The sequence below is a fragment of the Ammospiza caudacuta genome, chromosome 2 (assembly GCF_027887145.1).
Source record: "Ammospiza caudacuta isolate bAmmCau1 chromosome 2, bAmmCau1.pri, whole genome shotgun sequence".
Taxonomy (NCBI): Eukaryota; Metazoa; Chordata; class Aves; order Passeriformes; family Passerellidae; genus Ammospiza; species Ammospiza caudacuta.
In genome coordinates, this window is record NC_080594.1 from 45,111,401 (window position 1) to 45,129,885 (window position 18,485).

Consider the following 18,485-nt stretch of genomic DNA (forward strand, 5'->3'; position numbering starts at 1 on the left):
GATGATGTTTGAATAGAGTTGCTTGAAGAAAATTACTGTATTTTCACATGTGTAACTCATGTGTTACTTGTTTAAAAAGGGGAGAAGGATCACTGGAAATAACATCAAATGTTGCTTATTTCCATCTGCCATTAATGTGATGCATTTTATGTTAACACTTTCATCAATTAGTAATTACAAGCTTAGTGAATGGTTTGATTCAAGCTGGTGAACATTCAGATGGGTAAAAAATTGTATGCAATTAGGTTTGTAGCTTCAGAAGTGCAGTGTCTAGGCCCTACTAAGAAATTACTCTGAATTTGAGGAGCTACGGAATTTACATAGGGAACTAATCCTGGATCTGATCAGTCAGAAATTTCAAATGCATGCCTCAAACAGGAGGAATGAATGGAAACTTTTAGGGAAAGACTTGAAAGTTTGCTTTCAAAGGTACAAAGGGAGCCAAGAACTAAATCAGAATTTAAAAGAAATCTGGATAAAATGCTATTTAGCAAAGCTATACAGGTCATATTAGGGGTCAGATAGTATTAACAGTTCTTGTTTTGGTTTAAGTAAAGACTTAGCAGAAAGATACTGAAGTGAACTAGAAAATCTTTGTGTAAGCATACAGATATTTATATCCATAAATACATGTACAGTGCAGTCTCTGTAATGATGGTCATGGCTGCTGGAACTTGCGTTTTCATTGAAGCCAGTACAGATTCTTGCTTTGTCCTCAAAAACATTAGTTTCGTTTCATTTAACTCTTGTTACTGGAAGCAGTAAAAGCATCAATTATCTATAATGTCATGTGTTTATGTATCTAGAAAGTGCATTCAAATGCCTAACATGATCTCTCTTTCTCTCTCTCCTGCTGTTGTAGGAATTGGCTCTCCGTAGCCAGCTTCCAACAATGGAACAAGACGGTGGATCTCAAAACCCCGTGTCATCTCCTGGAATGTCTCAGGAACTGAGAACAATGACTACAAATAGTTCTGATCCCTTTCTTAACAGGTTTGTACGAATAGCTACTAGAGGAAAGAAATTTGATTTAAAATTCTGTTTGGTACATGTAATAGTTTATTTTGAACATCTGTCCGTGCCAAGAGCCACAGCTGTAAATGAATCTTTCCTTAAATGGCAAGTCTAGTAAAAGCTGAAGATTAAAAGCTGTCTCCTGTGGGAGGAAGTAGTCTGTTCAGACTTGTAGGAAGGTTTTTATTCAAAGTCATAACATGTTTGCCTCTGCATAATGTGTTGACTAACAGTCATTTCAAATTACTGACTCAATTTGTGAATAGCTCGCTGTGAGATCAAATGAACTGTGAGGCACATTTAGGATTACAGCTTGAGGTTCATTTTAAGGTTTCCCCGTTCACCCCTCCCTTCCACTTCAGGTATTTAGCAGTATTTTTACTCTGCTAATGTTAGGTCTACAAATAGTGGCATGTTTCATTTTAAATGCTGTATTATTTTGAAGTGGGTATTTTCATTCAAGATTTAGAATCTTACAATATAGACTAGTCTTTCATAAAACTTTTTCCTAAATCCCTCTGACTTGAAATGTTTATTTTGTTGGAAATACTGTTCAAATTTCAGTTTGCAAATGCTTCCCACCAAACATTACAACTTTAGAGACACTGCTGCAGCTTGAGATAAGTGATATCTGTATTTTAGGTAATCCCTTTGGGAAGATTTATCTGCTACACTGACCATTATGATTAGAAAACTTGATGTTTTTTGGAGGGATAATCCTACATGGAATTCATCCTGTAGGGTGTTCTTGGGTGAGCCTTGACTGTGCTGGCTTTGTCCTATGAAATAAAAGAGACAAGACAATTTAAACCTGACTTGCTCTTGTATCAGAAGCCTCTGTAGATAGGTGATGGTATCAATGTGGTGTAGTAAAATTCTAGCTTGAACTGCTGGAAGGCTGTTGCATCATACATCATACAGGTCCTCACATCTTCCAAACCTGTCTTCTGACCTGAAGGAAATGCATCTTTAGGTTTCAAATGGCTGATGCAGTTTATCCATTGTGAGTCTACACACATAAAATATAAAGTGATGGATCTTTGCCATTAACTAGAAACAGAGGAAAAAGCTAGAAGGGGCAAATTTGCATTCTGTAATTTTATGGCAGATTGATATTTACTGCAAAGTACAAAAAGATACTGCTTGCCTGGTGGCATATATGTTTGGGTTTGTTTTTTTTTTTTTTTCTAATGTAGCCCTTACCCCATACAAAATACTGCAAATCTGTATTTGACTTGAGATTAACTTAATTTGTGTTTTGGTCTGAAAATTTGTCTCCTGGGCAGGTGTATGTGTGGCACTGCACTTAATTCTGCCATATGGGTGAGGGAAAGGGATTTTTAAGAACAGACATCTGTGAATATGCATTGCTGTCTCAGAAAGCAGTCCAGTAGTTTTGGACCATGACCTAAAGGTCTTGTTGATACTCCTTAAGTTAAAGTTCAGACTTTAGGAAATGCTCCTTTCTGTCCTTATAGGGTGTATATAAAGTTACTCGTGAGACAGTACTAAATTTAGGCCCCGGAGTTATCTATTCAGAGTTTAGGTTGTTTGATATTTTCTGCTGCCTATATAATAGAAGCATTAAAAAATCTCAGAGAATCACTACATTGGAGCAATTTGAGATAATGCTCAGTAGTGGTTAAAATGCATAATCAAATCTGCCTGCTATCTTCAGTTCTTACCATCATTATGGTATATTTGATTTTTTATTTTTTTAATGGATATTCATCAATGCAGACTTCATTAGACTATTTCACCTTTTGATTTGCCACACTTGTTTATATATTTTTGTCGGTTAGATTTATACTGGTAGTGATGGTAGTTCTCTGTTTAACTCCTAAATTGGTATTTCTTCTTTTGTATACACATATTTTAACAATGATTATTTGAAGAAGAATCCACTCTATTTTGGGTAATGCTGTTTAGTTGCATGTGGTAATTTTGGGTGGTGTGACTACTAAATGAACAAATCCTTGCTGAAGAAAGAGGAAATGTGTATTAAGGAGTGATTTGAAGAGAAGTGCTGGATATTCCAAGTGTGAGACCAACAGCCAAAAAGCCTTCTCCACTGGAGTGATTTAGTTCAGCATAGTCTCAGTTCTGTTTTTAGTAGTTTGTCCCATAAAGTAAACCAGATTTTTGTTCACAGAAGTTCTAAATTGTTTAAGTTTAATTACTAGGATTGTATCAAATGTGCAGTGATTCAGTTCTTAAATCAGTCTAAAAACAGAGAAGTATTTATGATTTATCTATAAAGAACTGTTAGGTTCCTTTCTTGTATGGCAAAGTTGCCTTCATGGAATCAAATACATATATTTATATACATAGCTGAAGGCATTCTTCTGGCATCTGATGTTGAATAGCTGTTCATAATTTTTTTGGTTCTTCATACCTGACAAAAAGGCATATACTATATACTTCACAAGTACATCATGAGGAGGATTAGTATGTCTTCAAATGATAATTTGAACAGTAAATCAAGTTGATGTTCATTGAGGATGCCAGGTGGAAAATCAGTAAGGATTCTCAGTGAATCTCAGATTACGTAACCTGAAGAAATACAGATTTTGAAAATATTTTGTGAATACTGAATATTAGAGGACGCAGGGGGAGGGAGGTAATGATGGCCTTCAACAACTGCTTATGCAGGTCACAGCTCCTGCCAGCAAAGCTGCTCTAGCATGGGCTCCTCTCACCATGGGGCTGCAGGTGCTGTCAGCCTGCTCCAACATGGGCCTCCCACGGGGTAACAGCCTCCTTCAGGCATCTCCCTGCTCTGGCATGGATCCTCCATGGGCTGCAGGTGGATCTCTGCTCCCCCTGGCATCTCCACAGGCTGCAGGGACACAGCTGCTTCACCATGGTCTGTCCACCAAGGGCGGCAGGGGAATCTCTGCTCTGGTGCCTGGAGCACCTCCTGCCCCTCCTTCTGCCCCAACCCTGGGGTCTGCAGGCTGTTGCCCTCACATATTCTCACTCCTCTCTCCCATCTGCTGTTCAGCATTTTTCCCCTCTTCTTAAATATGTTATGCCAAAGTCCCACCACTGTCACTGATGGGCTCAGCTTTGGGCAGCTGGGCCACTTTGGAGACACCTGGAAGCAGCTGGCTGACATGGGATCAGCTCCTCCTGCTGTGTGACACAGTGCTATATAATCTCAACACAGTGGCCTACTTCCCCTCCCCTTCCCACATTTTCCACTGTGGCTCTCTTGGTCTTGCTTGCTGCGCTGGCAAGTAAGAAAGTGAAGGCATGTAAGGCCCCATGCCATCAGTCTGGTTAACTGTTCTGTCAGCAAGATCATTCTGAGCAGGGTTTGTTTATAGGATGGCTTCTGTACCAGGGTTTGATTTATATTTGGGTGCTCTCTTGCCTTGACATGTGTGACTGAACAAGCAATAATGCAGCAGTGGGAAGCAATTGAAGAATTGCTAAAGGAGTTCCAACTATTTATAACAGCAGTGACCTAAAAATACACTTCAGTGGTTGATTAAACATGGGAACATTAGTTAGAAGTATTTTTTATCCTTATGGAAGCATAAAAGGGTGCACCATAATTACTATTATTTTTATAATCATTATGGATTATCTGATATGCTTCGAAAGGTTTTAGCTGGGTGGGTGTGAAAAGACTAAAATTATGCACAACACACAGTAGGCCATTTCTTAAAGCTGCTTACGTATGTTCTCATCAAGTTTCATTGAATCTAAATAATATGGTTTTCATTTGAAAAGGTCTGCATAAAATAAAACCCAGGTGTCTCATGCAAACAAATGCTTCAGTTTTTTATTAGAATTGGGGATTTCTCATGGTAGCAGTGTTTTCAAAGGCCATAAATTAGTTCAAAACAAGCATCTATTTTAATTTTTTTTCAGTGCTCTACCCTCATTTTTTTTCCTCCTTTTCTTCTGTTACAGTGGAACATATCACTCCAGAGATGAAAGCACAGATAGTGGCCTTAGCATGAGCAGTTACAGTGTACCCAGAACCCCAGATGACTTCCTGAACAGTGTTGATGAGATGGATACAGGTCTGGTTTGTGTACATTTTTAATGCATGTTTTCTAAATACACTTGTATCCATTTGCAATGAAAACAAGCAGTTCTGAAAAGCTCTGATACCCTTTGCATTGTTTTCTACCTTTTCCTATGTCCCCTGTTTCTCTGATAGAAACATTAGATTTATGAAAAAATATATTTGTAATCAAGTGTATTGGGAGGATGGGGAAATTGCTCGTAAGTAGTATCACTCCTGTTTTTATAAGGAATTTAAGTGTGTTTGCTTTTTGAAATAATGTTGTTCAGGGCTAAGAATAGTACCTCATCCAGAGCTGTTAATACCATTCCAAAACTGTATTTGACTCAGTATTGTCTTTTTCCTTCAAGTGTCAAAATTAAATTGTGCTAAATGCCGTCAAAGACCTGTAAGATTTGGGTCAGTAGGTGCAAGTTGGAAACAAAGGCATGTTCTTTGTACGTCTGCATGCAGCCAAGTTATCTTTGGGGTTTGTGATGGATTTCTGTGAGTCACGCTGATTGTATGATGCAAGAGGTACATGATTAACCTTTAACCAGTTGTCCTGATAAATTGTAGGCTTGGTACTTCCAGTATACTTAATATCCATCTTTGTGTTATAACTAGGTGACAGTATCGGCCAAAGTAACATACCATCCCATCAGAACCGTTTCCCAGACTACCTTGAAGCCATTCCAGGGACAAATGTGGACCTTGGGACACTGGAAGGAGATGGAATGAATATAGAAGGAGAAGAACTGATGCCAAGTCTGCAAGAGGCTTTGAGCTCTGACATCCTTAATGACATGGAATCTGTCTTGGCAGCCACCAAGCTAGATAAAGAGAGTTTTCTTACTTGGTTATAGGGGCCTCAGGGAGACTGAATTCTAAATCTGTGAAGGATCTAAGGAGATTAGGACATCTGTATCTGAAGTTCAGAACAAGCCAGTGTGGTGCACTTTGGCTTGTGTTCAGAAAAAGTAAATGAACAAATACTCAGCAAGTTTGTTTGGGTTTGCTCTTCCTTGTCCATCGCTGCTGTTATATATTGCTGACTTTTTTTCACAGTTGACTCTGAAGAACAGACATCTTCTTGATCTTTTTCTATTGCTGTTGCAACTACTGTTGGAGGGGGGGTGGGGAGGGATGATGAGCCTATTTTGGATGACGAATGCCATTCCTTTTGTCCTAGTGTGCGCTTGCGTATCATTTTATCTAAGTACTCAGATTTGAGAGTTAATTTCTGCATGTCACTGCTTGTAGTTTGCTCAGCTAGTTGTCTCCTGCTGCCTGTGGCAAGTGGTAAAACATGACATACTGGGGTGACAAGCCAAAAATGATGTATCTGGTCAAAAGAAGTCAATACTGATTTGGAGATAAGACGTAAAGGAGGGCTGAAGAGACTGTTTGGCATTAAGTGTTCCTACTAGTAACTCTTGCATTAGCCACGAAGTGCTCTTGTTTGTATTTTATGTTATAGTAAATCATGAGTCATTTTACATAGAAACATATATGAACTTTGATTGTTGCCACATACTCTAGCCTAACTTCCATTTTTCAAAAATACTTTGATTATTTTTGTTAGTTGGTTTAACTGTAGCTGTAGGATGGGAAGTAATTATAGGTGTTCTGGGTTGTTTTTTTTAATAGTGAAATCTAAGGGTTTTTTTCTGATTTCACACAGTCTTATTTAAATCTAAATTGTCTGCTTTTTTTTATACTTAAACCATGCCTATTGTAGCCTGATAAGCTAGTGAGTACATAAACCAGTATGTTTTGCCTGTAACTTTTTTTATTTTTTTAAAGGCTAGCTTGGAATGTAATCATTAGATTTCATGACCAGTGGCTTATTTTTCATGTGTATTTGCGAGACTTTGAATTAGAATCTGATTACAGCAATGTTAAAGAGTCCTTTGTCATGTGTACAAATTTTAAATGCATCTTAAAGTAGCAGAACCATTGTAAAATTACATCTAATCTCGCTTCTGGTTTTCAGTTTTGATCTTTAAGTGAGTTCAGATTTTAAAATCCTTAATGGGAAAAAAAATTTATGAAAAGTTTCTCTTAAGTTAACAGGGACAAAAATTCCTAACTATTAATATCACTGTGTTGCAATGAAAAGGCTAGAACACCAAAAAACTTGTTGATAAAAACTTCTAATTGTAACTAGTTGTCTAGTTCTGTTTGGTGAAAAATAAGCCCTGGACACTATATGTAGAAGAATGTAAAGATATGTGTTAGATGGTGACATGAGCAGGTAATGAAGTGTATATTAGTAGTAGAGCTTAGCATGGGGTAGAGGTGAATACAAATCATTTTTATTTTAACAGGAAAAGATGTATCACTAAGTTGTCTGCAGGAGTTGACACAAGTTTCCAAAGAGTATTTTTAAATGAACAAAATGAGCGTGAATCAAACTTTCAATATAAGCTATGAATTCTGTGGGGCTTTTGAGTTTTTTTCTGATGAAAAATAGTGTCACCAGTTAACACCTCTAAAATTAAGGGCCTATCACCATTTTCAACAGTGAGCCTTTATTTTCAAGGGTGTATAACATGACTATAAAGATACTGTTAAGTGTGAAACTTAGTTTTGGAAAAAACTCTCAGTTAGCGGGGACTTCTGTGAGGAGAGATTTTTTGGGGTTTACTGTTTTGCATTTTTTCTCAAGACACTGATTATTTTTTAAGCTAGGAACAAATCAGCAAAACAAATTAAAAACCCCATGATATTACTATTGCAGTTTGGATTTCTTTTATGCTTCAGAAATTATTCTGGTTTAGGATGATGTAAAGAATGAAAACTCTTAACCAAATCCTGTTTTAAAAACTGAAGCAGCAGAGGCAGAGATTTGAAATTTGCCACTAGAAATGTACATTTACTACTTTACATAAATGTATTAGTGTTTGAAAAACACAAAATTTTATGGCTTGTTATGGGATACAGGCAAGTTTTAAAATAATAATTTTTAAAACACATTCACAATGATATGTATTCTGCTACACCAATAATTCAGTGAGTAATAGGCCACTTATATTGTGCAATGACACAGTAGCTCCTAAAGCAATGTGTCCAAGATAGGGATTTTAGTAGCATTTTTTAAAATTCATTATGAATTCCTCTCTTTCCCTCCCTTCAGGAAAAGAAAAAGACACTAAGTTTTCCTAACTTGAACGATCTGACATAAAACCACAACAGCAAGGAAATTCAGAGTTGATTTTATTTCAGCTGTCTTCCACAGTTGTATCCAGGTATCGTAGCACATACAGAATCACAGAATAAGCTGAGTTGGAAGGGACCCATCAGAATTATCAAGTCCAACTCCTTCCCCTGCACAAGACACCCCAAGCTTCACACCATGTGCCTGAGAGCGTTGTCCAAATGCTTCTTGAACTCTGTCAGGCTGGTGCTGTGACCACTTCCCTGGGGAGCCTGTTCCAGTGCCCAACCACCTTCTGGGTGAAGAACCTTTTCCTGATATCCAACCTAAACCTTCCCTGACACAGCTTCTGGCCATTCCCTTGGGTCCTGTCCCTGGTCTTGAAAGTAAAGAGATCTTACTTGTCCCTCCTCTTCCTCTCATGAGGAAGCTGCAGACTGCAGTGAGGTCTCCCCTTGTTTCCTACAGGCTGAACAGACCAAGTGACCTCAGCCATGAAGAGTGGCTTCCCCTCAAGGCCCTTCACCCTCCTTTGGACACTCTCCAGTGGTTTAATATCCCTCTTATATTGTGGCACCCAGAACTGCCCCCAGCACCGGAGGTGAGGCTGCCCCAGCCCAGAGCAGAGCAGGACAATCCCCTCCCTTGCCCAGCTGGCCGTGCTGTGCCTGATGCCCCCAGGACAGGGTTGGCCCTCCTGGCTGCCAGGGCACTGCTGGCTCACGTTCAACTTGCCATCCACGAGAACCCCCAGGTCCCTCTCTGCAGCATCTCATTCCCCAGTCCATGCACAAAACCAGATTTGATGCACTGAGTGCAAGCTCCTGACATGCTGTACCTCACTACAACAGAAATGAGTACAGAACAAATTCTCTTTCCTTGCTTTTGTGTGTTTGTCACAGCTTTAATATTTGAATGTTTTATTGTCATTGTAGAAACACTAAATGGCTTATACTGTACTTGGATAGCATGGCTTAGGGTAGATACTGATAAACTGGGAATCCTTGAACAGCTCTAACATTAATTATGTTTTGTGATACTTATTTTAATTAAGACATTTCCGTTCTCTCACTTATTAGGAAACATACCGTAGAGATGCTGTACTGTTGGCAATCAATATTAATTCGGATTTTTTTTTTAATTCTACGAATGCATTGTTTGATGAAGTGGTTAAAGTTGTTTGAAATGCAAAAGTGTTTTGGGTAGTATTTTATACTGATGTATATATTGAAACAGAAATCATTGTAATAATTGTAATAGCTGTTAGTTTTAAATACACTATATGCAGACAGATGGGGCTGTACAGAACTGTACTGTTAACACCCGGCTAGGGCTGCTGCTTGGGAACAGGTTGCAGTGTCAGTGAACCATATGGATCAAATATTGTACCATTCAGTGTTGGCGCTCACCAATGCAAAAGGAGAAGAGACGATTTCAACATAATTAACACTACACGGTAAATTAGTACTACAGTGACCTTTTCACTTACAAGCATGTTTTTTATACAAATTAGCAGGTGTGCTTGTATAAAACAATTTGTGTTCTGTATCATGGAAAAAGTACTCTCCACATTTAGAATCACAGAATCATGTTGTATGTTAGAGAATTATGTCCAAAATTATATATATTACTTAACAATGTTATTTTTAGATATGAGCATGACTGTAAGCTAGGTACTTAAGTACATTCTGTTACATTATTTTTCTTTATGTAATACTTTTTCAGTTGTTTTATTTGGTATAAATATATACTTTGTGCTTAAACATCTTTGTTCGTTTTTAACATTCAATAGTATGTAAAGATATGATTTCCTTCAGTAAGATAGATGCATTGAATTGTTGGAATGCCTATTGTAGTGCGTCTGTTCTTGTCCCCCTTGTCATTGCTTTTGTAGTTGTAAACTCCAGTTCTGCAAATACGGTGTGCAAGCTCACCTGAGAGACAAATGAGTTCCACTGGCTTCAGTAAAGGCTTAACATTAAAGTGTACATATCTGTGTGCTTGCAGGAATGAAGAGACAGTGACTCTGGTGAGCATCATGCACCTTGTGTAAAACAATACTTTAATTGCAGATGGCACTGTAGTGAGACCTGGTAACAGTACATCTGGGTATCTACTAGAAGAAAGCAACCACTTTTTGCAGATAATGCTTGCCATGTTCGGATGGCAGATACATTTTTGGCTAACTCTTAAGTTTATGCATTAATTTGTGGCAGACTATCAATAAAAACACACTATTTTCATTTCCAAGTTTTGACTTATGAATTGTGAAATATGTAATGATATACCTTGAAAGTGCCTGAAGATTTCAGTTTAAAATATCTTGACAGGTTTCATTAATTTTGACCTTCTGTATAACAGTCTGAAAGATGGGATTTTTTTAAATGTAGTGCAATTTGGAAAGGCCAAAGTCATACGCTGTTTGCATTTTAGCAGTTCCAGAGTTGTTATGGCTCAGCACCAAATGCCCCAACTCTGTGGAATTCAGCAAATTTGTGTGTTTTCTTGGTTAAGGGTACAGCCCTTGATGGATTTATCAGTTTGTCTTGTACTTCTGAGTTCATAGCCAGATTTAGTCACCCAAATCCTTTAAATTTAAATGTAACATCACACCTTCCACCTGGGAGTAGGCAGCCAATACCAGGGAATGATAAGGTACCAATTTTGTTTGCTGATATCACTCTCATTTATAAGGTGGTGACATATTGCAGTAGTTGAAGTATGAGTGACCTTCTGAGGCAGCCCTAAATAGACTGTATTACTGCAAAACAGGATATTTGGTCCAGGTATTACAGGCTCACTTTGCAATTCTCTTTGAAATATTTTCAACACTTAGTTAAAAATAAAAAGTATTTGTTTCAGTAAGCCAGAAATAACATGCTTCCAAGGAAGCAAGTGCCAGTTATCAGCCAAAGAAAGCATTTTTCATATTGGATCATCAACAGAATAATTGAGATCAGGCTATGATCTGTGTAGCACCTCCTATTTTAGAGGTTCATTCAGAGATAAACCAGGGCACTGATTTTGTTTACAGTATCAGCATCCAGAGTTTATATGTTCCTCCTAAGAGTAAAGGTGGGCTTCTTGACCTTTGTTGCCACCACTTCTTAATGCTAACAGGGGTTATCTGTTAGCATTAGGAAGTGTATCATCAAAATAGGAAGATGTCGGTATGGGATGAGATCTTGGTTGCCAAGAAATGGTGAGTCCAGCTCTTAAACTGAAAAATCAAATTGTCTTTAGAACAGAGGTAGAACTTTGTACCAACTACCATACCCAGTGCTGAATGCCTCTTAAATAAAACAGCCAATGTGTTCTTTTCCAGGCACTGAGGGAGCATGTTGAGTGAGAAACACATAAATACTGACACATCTGACAAAGCTGCCTAACAAATTTTGTGGAAAACTCATGGTTTTTACTTTTCCAGACATACTCTGTCTTTAATGCAAAGGTTGTAACAGTGAATGCTGTAGATCTCGGCTGTCACAGACTGGCTTAATTTTCTTTGTGTGGGAATACAGTTGGTCACTAATGATAGAATTTTATATATTAAATTGGCTCCACTTAGAACATGAGAGGCAAAGTAGTTTTATGTGATTTTCCTGTCTATTAGCAAGTGTGATTGCGGGGGGAGGGGGTTGTTTGGCTTAGGTTTCTTTTTAAGGGGAGGGGTCAGGAGCAGCCCAAGAGGCTTCTTTTTTACTGTTCTGCAACAACAAACTGGAGCTCCAGATAAATGCTACATTCAATCTCACCTGAAATGCTCTTTCTCCTCCTCTCATATATGTCGATTCTGAGCTGCTCTGGTGTGTTCCAAATTATTTATTGTATTTACCATCTGCGAGCTTTGCTTTCCTAACACCTATTGACTGTACTGTAATACTAAGTGCAGTTTGTCCCCAGAGGAGAGCAGAGTTCTAAAATGCAGCTGCCATCGTGTTTCAAGTCTGTAATATAGCACAGAATTACAGTCTGACTCCAAATGTGATGCTGCCCAACTTCTGGTACAGGATGGTTATGGGCAAGTGTGATTTTTTTGAACCATAGTGGATTCCTCTTCTTGTTAGAGGTTGGAAAAGTTTAGCTGTGTCATTGCTTTGACTTCTGCAGCCAGCTGTCCTAGCAGGAGCAGGGACAGCAGTCCTCCTGGGTAGGAATACTCCTACCCAGCATTTAACCTGGTGTTAGCCATGATGGGTTTTTTAAGCTGAGGGAGTAATTCAGTCTTTCACAGTTTCATTGTTAGGTGTGCAATGCAATTGTCTCAGCTCTCTTGACTGACAAGGGGCCATTTTCAGGCTTTGCCCAGCGATGTAACCCTTTCATACCCATCATCTGCTGTTGAAGTGTGACCCAGAGACCTCGGAGAGGTTCAGCTGCAATCCTGGATTGTCAGAGTCTGCAGTGGAAACGAGGTAACTGGTTGTATTTGTATTTGACAAAATCCCAAACCCACAGTGCTAAGAAATTGTGTGACTTAGGTAGTGATACCTCACAGCAAATGGCAGTAACTGTGAGGTACCTTGTGGTTTGGCCAGGGGTTCAACCTGAAAGTGGTTATAGTGTAGTCCAAGAAGTTGCTGGCAAAAGCAAAGCCTGTGGGGCAGCATGGCTCTTGCCATGAGATTCAGTCTGTGATTGAGAAAAGTGTCAGTGCTACAGAAGGTGACAGCTGCTGGGCTGATTAAGGCCCTCCTACCAATGCAGCCTGTACCTGCCACCCCCTTCATCCCTGCCTGCAGGTGATTCAAGCAACTGCTCTAGAGCACTAGGGTTTAGATTTGTATTAGCCAGTGTGTGAAACTGTGACTTCCTTTATTTTTCTAATGTTTATATTTCACTTAAAACATGACTCTCCTTTTAAAGGTCTTTGTTCTTGGGAACAGCCTTTCAGGATCTGGTAATCTTTCTGTGAATATAGATTTTTCTAATTAATACTAATTTAATTTAATACTATAAGAAATAGAAATTTCTATTTGCAGCTTAGTGGCAAGAATGCTAGAAAATCTGTCACCCAAACAGTAGTATCTGCATCCAAGTTCTTCTCATCCATATGTGAGCCATGGTTTGGAAAACAAGCTGGTTTTACATGAAGATCCATGACTGCAGTAAGGCTCAGGTTCCTCACAGCTGTCATCTCTGCTGGTGAACTTTGCTATTGCAATATGTGGATTTTACTTTATCATCACCTTGAAAAGGAAGTAATGGAGCCTGGTGAGGTTCATGAAAACAGGAAGGAAGCAGGCATGTACTGCTGCAGCATGAGGGCTGTGTTTCTGACCTCCTTTTGGAAATGTCTCAGTTTGAAGACATCTGGTGGTCTTGGCACTTCACATTTGCTTGCATTTTATTTTCAATGTCACTAACATCTAACAGATGACCACCTTATTGAAGTGATTGCACTGGCGACATCTGAAACAGGGTAAAGATGTTTTTTAAAATGTAGTCAGGTACAATCTAGCTGGGTACACACTGCCCTGGATAAAGACAGTTCCCACCTTGTAATGGCACATCTGACTTCCTGCTGAGCCTTTGAGTGAGGCATTTTACCATTTCCCAGGAAAGCTGTGCGCATGGTTTTACTTGTGTCCTGGGAGTACTGAAATGTTAATGTTCGCAAAATGCTTTGAGGGTTAAGCATTAAGTGCTTCCTATTAATTCATTCTCAAGCTGTGCTATTCTGGGGCTTCTACTCGGTGACATCACCACATATGAATATAATCTTTGCAATAAGGTATGCATCTGATTCTACAAGTTTAAACTCACAAATGCTATATAAGAAGGTCATACATTCATGCGTACAAAATGATGCTTTCTACTGGCATGTGAACACTCAGTAGGAAGGGTGAACTGATTCCAGTGAGCCCTCCTGTGCTGCTCACCAGTTAGCTTCAATTCCCTTCTGTTTGGTAGAAAAGAGTGCACAGTCACCACTGACACATTAACATGCACCAGCTCTTCCTTCCCTGAAAACTTTTGTGCCTAAGTCCTTAGTTATTTTTTAGGTTGAGCTTTCTTGTTGAACTGCTTCTGGGAAGCCAGAGTGACCCTTTAGGTGTGGAAGTACATTGAATGATCATGAATGTAAGGGGGGGAAGTCTTGCATCATTATACATATATACAGGCATAGAGTATTGTTACATGTGTGTGTATCTATATATAGATATTCTATATATAAGCACTAATTTCCTGCCTAAAGGCATCTCAGTTTCTCAGGGGCATTATATTTGTTCTAGGCTTCACGAGGAAAAAAAACCAGTAAAAGTGTCATCTCAGTTACAAAGTCTGCATGGTTGTTGCTTATTTTTAAATATTTAGAGTTTTAGATGTGACATAGAATAATTTCAATCAGAAAACCAGAACGAATAATGAGAGAATATGAACCCATGTGTTATTCCATTGTGCTGCCTCTCAAGAAACCAGTCTTGAGTAGTCAGCTTCTGGGGACTTGAAGGCACCTTGCCAACAACCCCAAAGCAAAGAGCTGGGGTAAGAGAAGTTGGGTTGCCAGTCTCTGCTCCCTGTGAGAGAGCATGTTTTGCTTTTAAGCTGGGACAGAAGGGAGGTTGGCTGCAGGTCAGGTTTGTCTACACTGATGTTTACCTTCACATTTAATGCATAATCCATGCTTTGCACCCTAGTATGTGTGCATTCTGTCACTGCACAATCACAAAGAGAGGTGTGTGTGTGGCTATCAGGACACTAACTGGTACATTAGAGAGCAAAGAGTTTACTCATAGCAAGGATTAACCCCTAATGGGTGCCTAATACAATGGAGTGCCATGTTCCACTGTGCTACTTGCTTGAACTATTCTCTTTAAATAGAGATTAGGATTTTTTTTTATTACTTCCTTATCCCCAAGATCCCATGAAGTTGCTGGGCTTTGTTTTGGTTTTAAAGATTTTAAGATGCCTCCATGAGGAGGCTGTAGTAGACTCCTGTGGCAGCATTCAAAGAACAAGTTTGCTGAGCGTCTCTCAGAAACGGGATGGAGCTGACCCGGCCTCAGGGTGGCTGAAAGATCGAGCTGACCTCTGAGCTCCACTCCTGAGCACCAAGCCAAAGAGCTGGGGCCACTGCTAGAGCTCAAGGACTAGGTTAGAAAGTGCAGGTTCCTAGAGTTTCAGATCATTGGGCCATTTCTTTATATCAGCTAGTAACTCCTGTCACTCCTGCAATTATACTGATAGCACAAAAACGCAAAAAATTACATAAAGAAAATCTTATTTGCTAAATAAGTTGCTAAAACTTTCCATTTGTCCAGCTTTGATTATTTCTCTGCTTAAGATGTCGTTTGGTACCTCCTCTTTTCTTCTACTGAAAATATTTGCATATTTAAATAAGGTCAGCTGCTTTAATAAACTGGACAAAATGTTTCCACTGTGGTAAGGGGTGCTTTATTGCTATCTGTCTTCTAACTAAATGTACTGCATGTGTGCAATTTGTCTGTGAATTAAACCAGCAAGACAAGTTTGAGTGTGGCCAAGATACAATAGATTGAGCACAGCTCCCACTTAGTAGGAGAAAAACCTCCTGCAGAGAAGTAAAATCATCCTGAAAATCATCCAGCCTTTGTGGAAAAGATGTATTTTTGGCTGAAACTCTAGGGCAGAAGTACTGATGAGCTTGAAGCTAAGCCCAGATACCAGTCTTGGCAAAAACAAAAGCATCAAACTGGGTAAGAGGGGAAAAAATCCAGCCAAAGAAGTGTGTGGTCTTTTCTAAAGGAACAGTCTTTTTTGCACGTTCTCTGGTGTAGAGCAGTGTGGTAAAAATGATGGCCTGCAGACTTACACATCATTTGTTTACTGGTATGTATTTCCCTTAAGGGAGTGGCATATTTCCCACCCCCTTCACCTCAAAACTTTCGCTCTACAGCACTTTTTTTATTTTTTTCCCAACTGAGGAAAGTCTTTCTTGTAGCTTTCTGCTATTTGCACTTCTACCCTTGAATAAATAAGCTTCAGAAGACTTGAAAGAGAACTCTGTGGAATATAAACATGTTTGGGAGCAATTTCAGTAAGTTAAGATGAAATGCTGTGTTTGGCTCAGGGTCATTAAATAATTCACTGTACTTGCTGCCAAGCAAGCACTGTTTCATACACTGTTTACCTGGCAAAATTCCAACCTGGCTATTTCATATGCCCACCTAAATTCCTCCTGTGTGCTTGAATAGAGATGATCATCTTCTCTTGCCTCTTCACCTCGCTTGTTCCCCATCTGGCCCGTGCAGCCTGCCCTGCCTTCCACAGGTGCCTGCTCATGGGTGGGTAGGTGATAACTCCTATTATGTAAAACACTGCAGGCTCTCTCAGGATGAAAGGTGCTAAATGTATGCAAGTCATTTATTATTTTGCTCAGAGCTGAGTTGAAGACATGCACAACCTGTTCTGACTTCTCCAGAACAGGTTTTAATGTGCATGAAACGCATTTGCCAGCGCTGCTGTGCTGCCTTTTGTTTCTAAATTTACCCTGTTGCACAGCTGATTAGGGAGACAGGAAGCAATGTATCTTGAAGCTTTCAGGAGACAGCCCCTCCCTGGAGATGTACTTCAGTGACCTAAATGTACAGCCAACAACATGTGAGAGGTGGGGTTTCAGGCCCGGGCATGCCTACGTAGGTGATACCATCAAAGAGCCTGTCACTTCCTACAGAAGTTCCCTAACATTTTCCCCCCTCAAATGATTTATTTCAAAATTCAGGCAAGATAATGTTGCTGTTTCTTGCTTGCTGCCCTGCACAGGTGGGATGGGACTGCCGAGGGTTTGGGATCGGCAGTGTCAGCACTGGAATGGGTAAAGCAGCATTCTGGTGAGCTTGAAGTATTGCTGGGAGTGGTTTCTGTTCATCTCCCTTATCATTTTGGCAAATGCCTTAAGGAGTATTGTCTCTCCCTTTTCTATTTTTGGAAAGAGGTTGGGAACACTTTGTTCTCTTCAAGTAGTGTTTGAGTCCAGTCAGCACCATACATGTCCAGCTTGCACAAAAGACACCGTGCCATCTTTCTGAGGTTATTAACTGCAGCTGATGCTGGCAATCAGGATGCCTAATCTACAAAATGCAGTAATTCTCTCGATTCCATGATATGGAAAATAAGATATTAATAATAGAGCCATTTTGTACAAGCAAGTTCTTCTAGTTTGCTTTCTGTGGAAGGGCAAAGCAAAACCAGTCATTTGATCCTTCTGACTAGTGAAGCAGTCACTGTGAGTGGATGGGCTGGGGTATTACACAGGATCACAAACCAAACCCTGAACTGTAACAGAGCACAGACTTCTGGCAAACCTCCTCCCCTCACATGTCTGTATTAATGGGTGAAACGGGTATAGGTAGTTTACCACTGTGAAAGTAACTTGCTTTATCGAGCCATTTCAAGGTTTCTTTCATGTTACAAGCTAACAAGTCATTCTTGAAAGGCATCTACAAAAAATATATAGTGTTAAGAATTCCCCAAGTATTTTCTGAAAGTGCAAGTGCCTTCTCTGGGAGCCTAGCTCATCTACAGTGTCATCTGGTTGCACTTAGCAATGCTTACACCTGCCATGAAACCCTGGGATGCCAGAAAACTGCCCTGGCCAGGCTTTCATCTCTCATTTGTACCAGAGGGTTCTTGAACTCGGCCATATTTTAGAAGCTGCAAAGATTTTTCTACGAAAAGCAAGATCAAAATGCTAACAAGTCAAATCACATGTGTAGAAGCAAGTTACCACAGGTAGTTAGGACCCTGGAAAATTCTGGGATGTCTTTGAGCTGCATTCACCGTTCGATACAGACCTGTTAATGCCATTCTCTCAGACCAGGAGAGGGGAACACGAAACTGTTTCAGTCAGTCTCAGGACTGACAAAAGTGGTTGCAAAGGTGCCAGTAATGATGCAGTCATAGCCAGTGCAATTGACTTAAATGAGAGCACAATTACCCTTCATCTGTTATTTCCCATGAAGTCTACTAATCCTGTAAAGCTATCTTAAAGAGTTTTTGATGAAAGGTGAATTGCTTGATTCATCCATTCAGTAGGTATGTGGAGTCTCTACATCATTTACCAAAAACCTCATGTCACCTTTGCTGTGTTTTTTTAGTGGAGGGTGTGATAGCTAGGTGTCAGAAATGTATCCCATTCCCAGGGTGTAGTTCAATTATCAAAGCATGACCACAGTTAAAACTTAAGAAATACTGAATTAAGTGAATCATTCCAGTATGTGGACAGATAAAAGCAAACAGAGCCAGTAATCCAGCATCCTTTTGGACAGCTGTGCTATGCCATAAATTGCAAGTTAATAATGGGATTGTTGG

The 18,485-nt window shown here is 39.5% G+C and overlaps 1 protein-coding gene across 4 annotated transcripts in view; it reads left to right on the forward strand.

Annotated features, from left to right (window-relative positions):
- YAP1 (Yes1 associated transcriptional regulator) overlaps positions 1 to 10,442 on the forward strand; it is an 88,351-nt gene extending 77,909 nt beyond the window's left edge. For all 4 annotated transcript variants that reach the window (XM_058824040.1, XM_058824057.1, XM_058824048.1 and 1 more), the window contains 3 exons: positions 863 to 993; positions 4,936 to 5,048; positions 5,660 to 10,442. In XM_058824040.1, the coding sequence (XP_058680023.1) occupies positions 863 to 993; positions 4,936 to 5,048; positions 5,660 to 5,898 (483 nt within the window). In that variant the 3' untranslated portion in view covers positions 5,899 to 10,442. The remainder of the gene's footprint in view (positions 1 to 862; positions 994 to 4,935; positions 5,049 to 5,659) is intronic.
- The last annotated feature ends 8,043 nt before the right edge of the window (positions 10,443 to 18,485 follow it).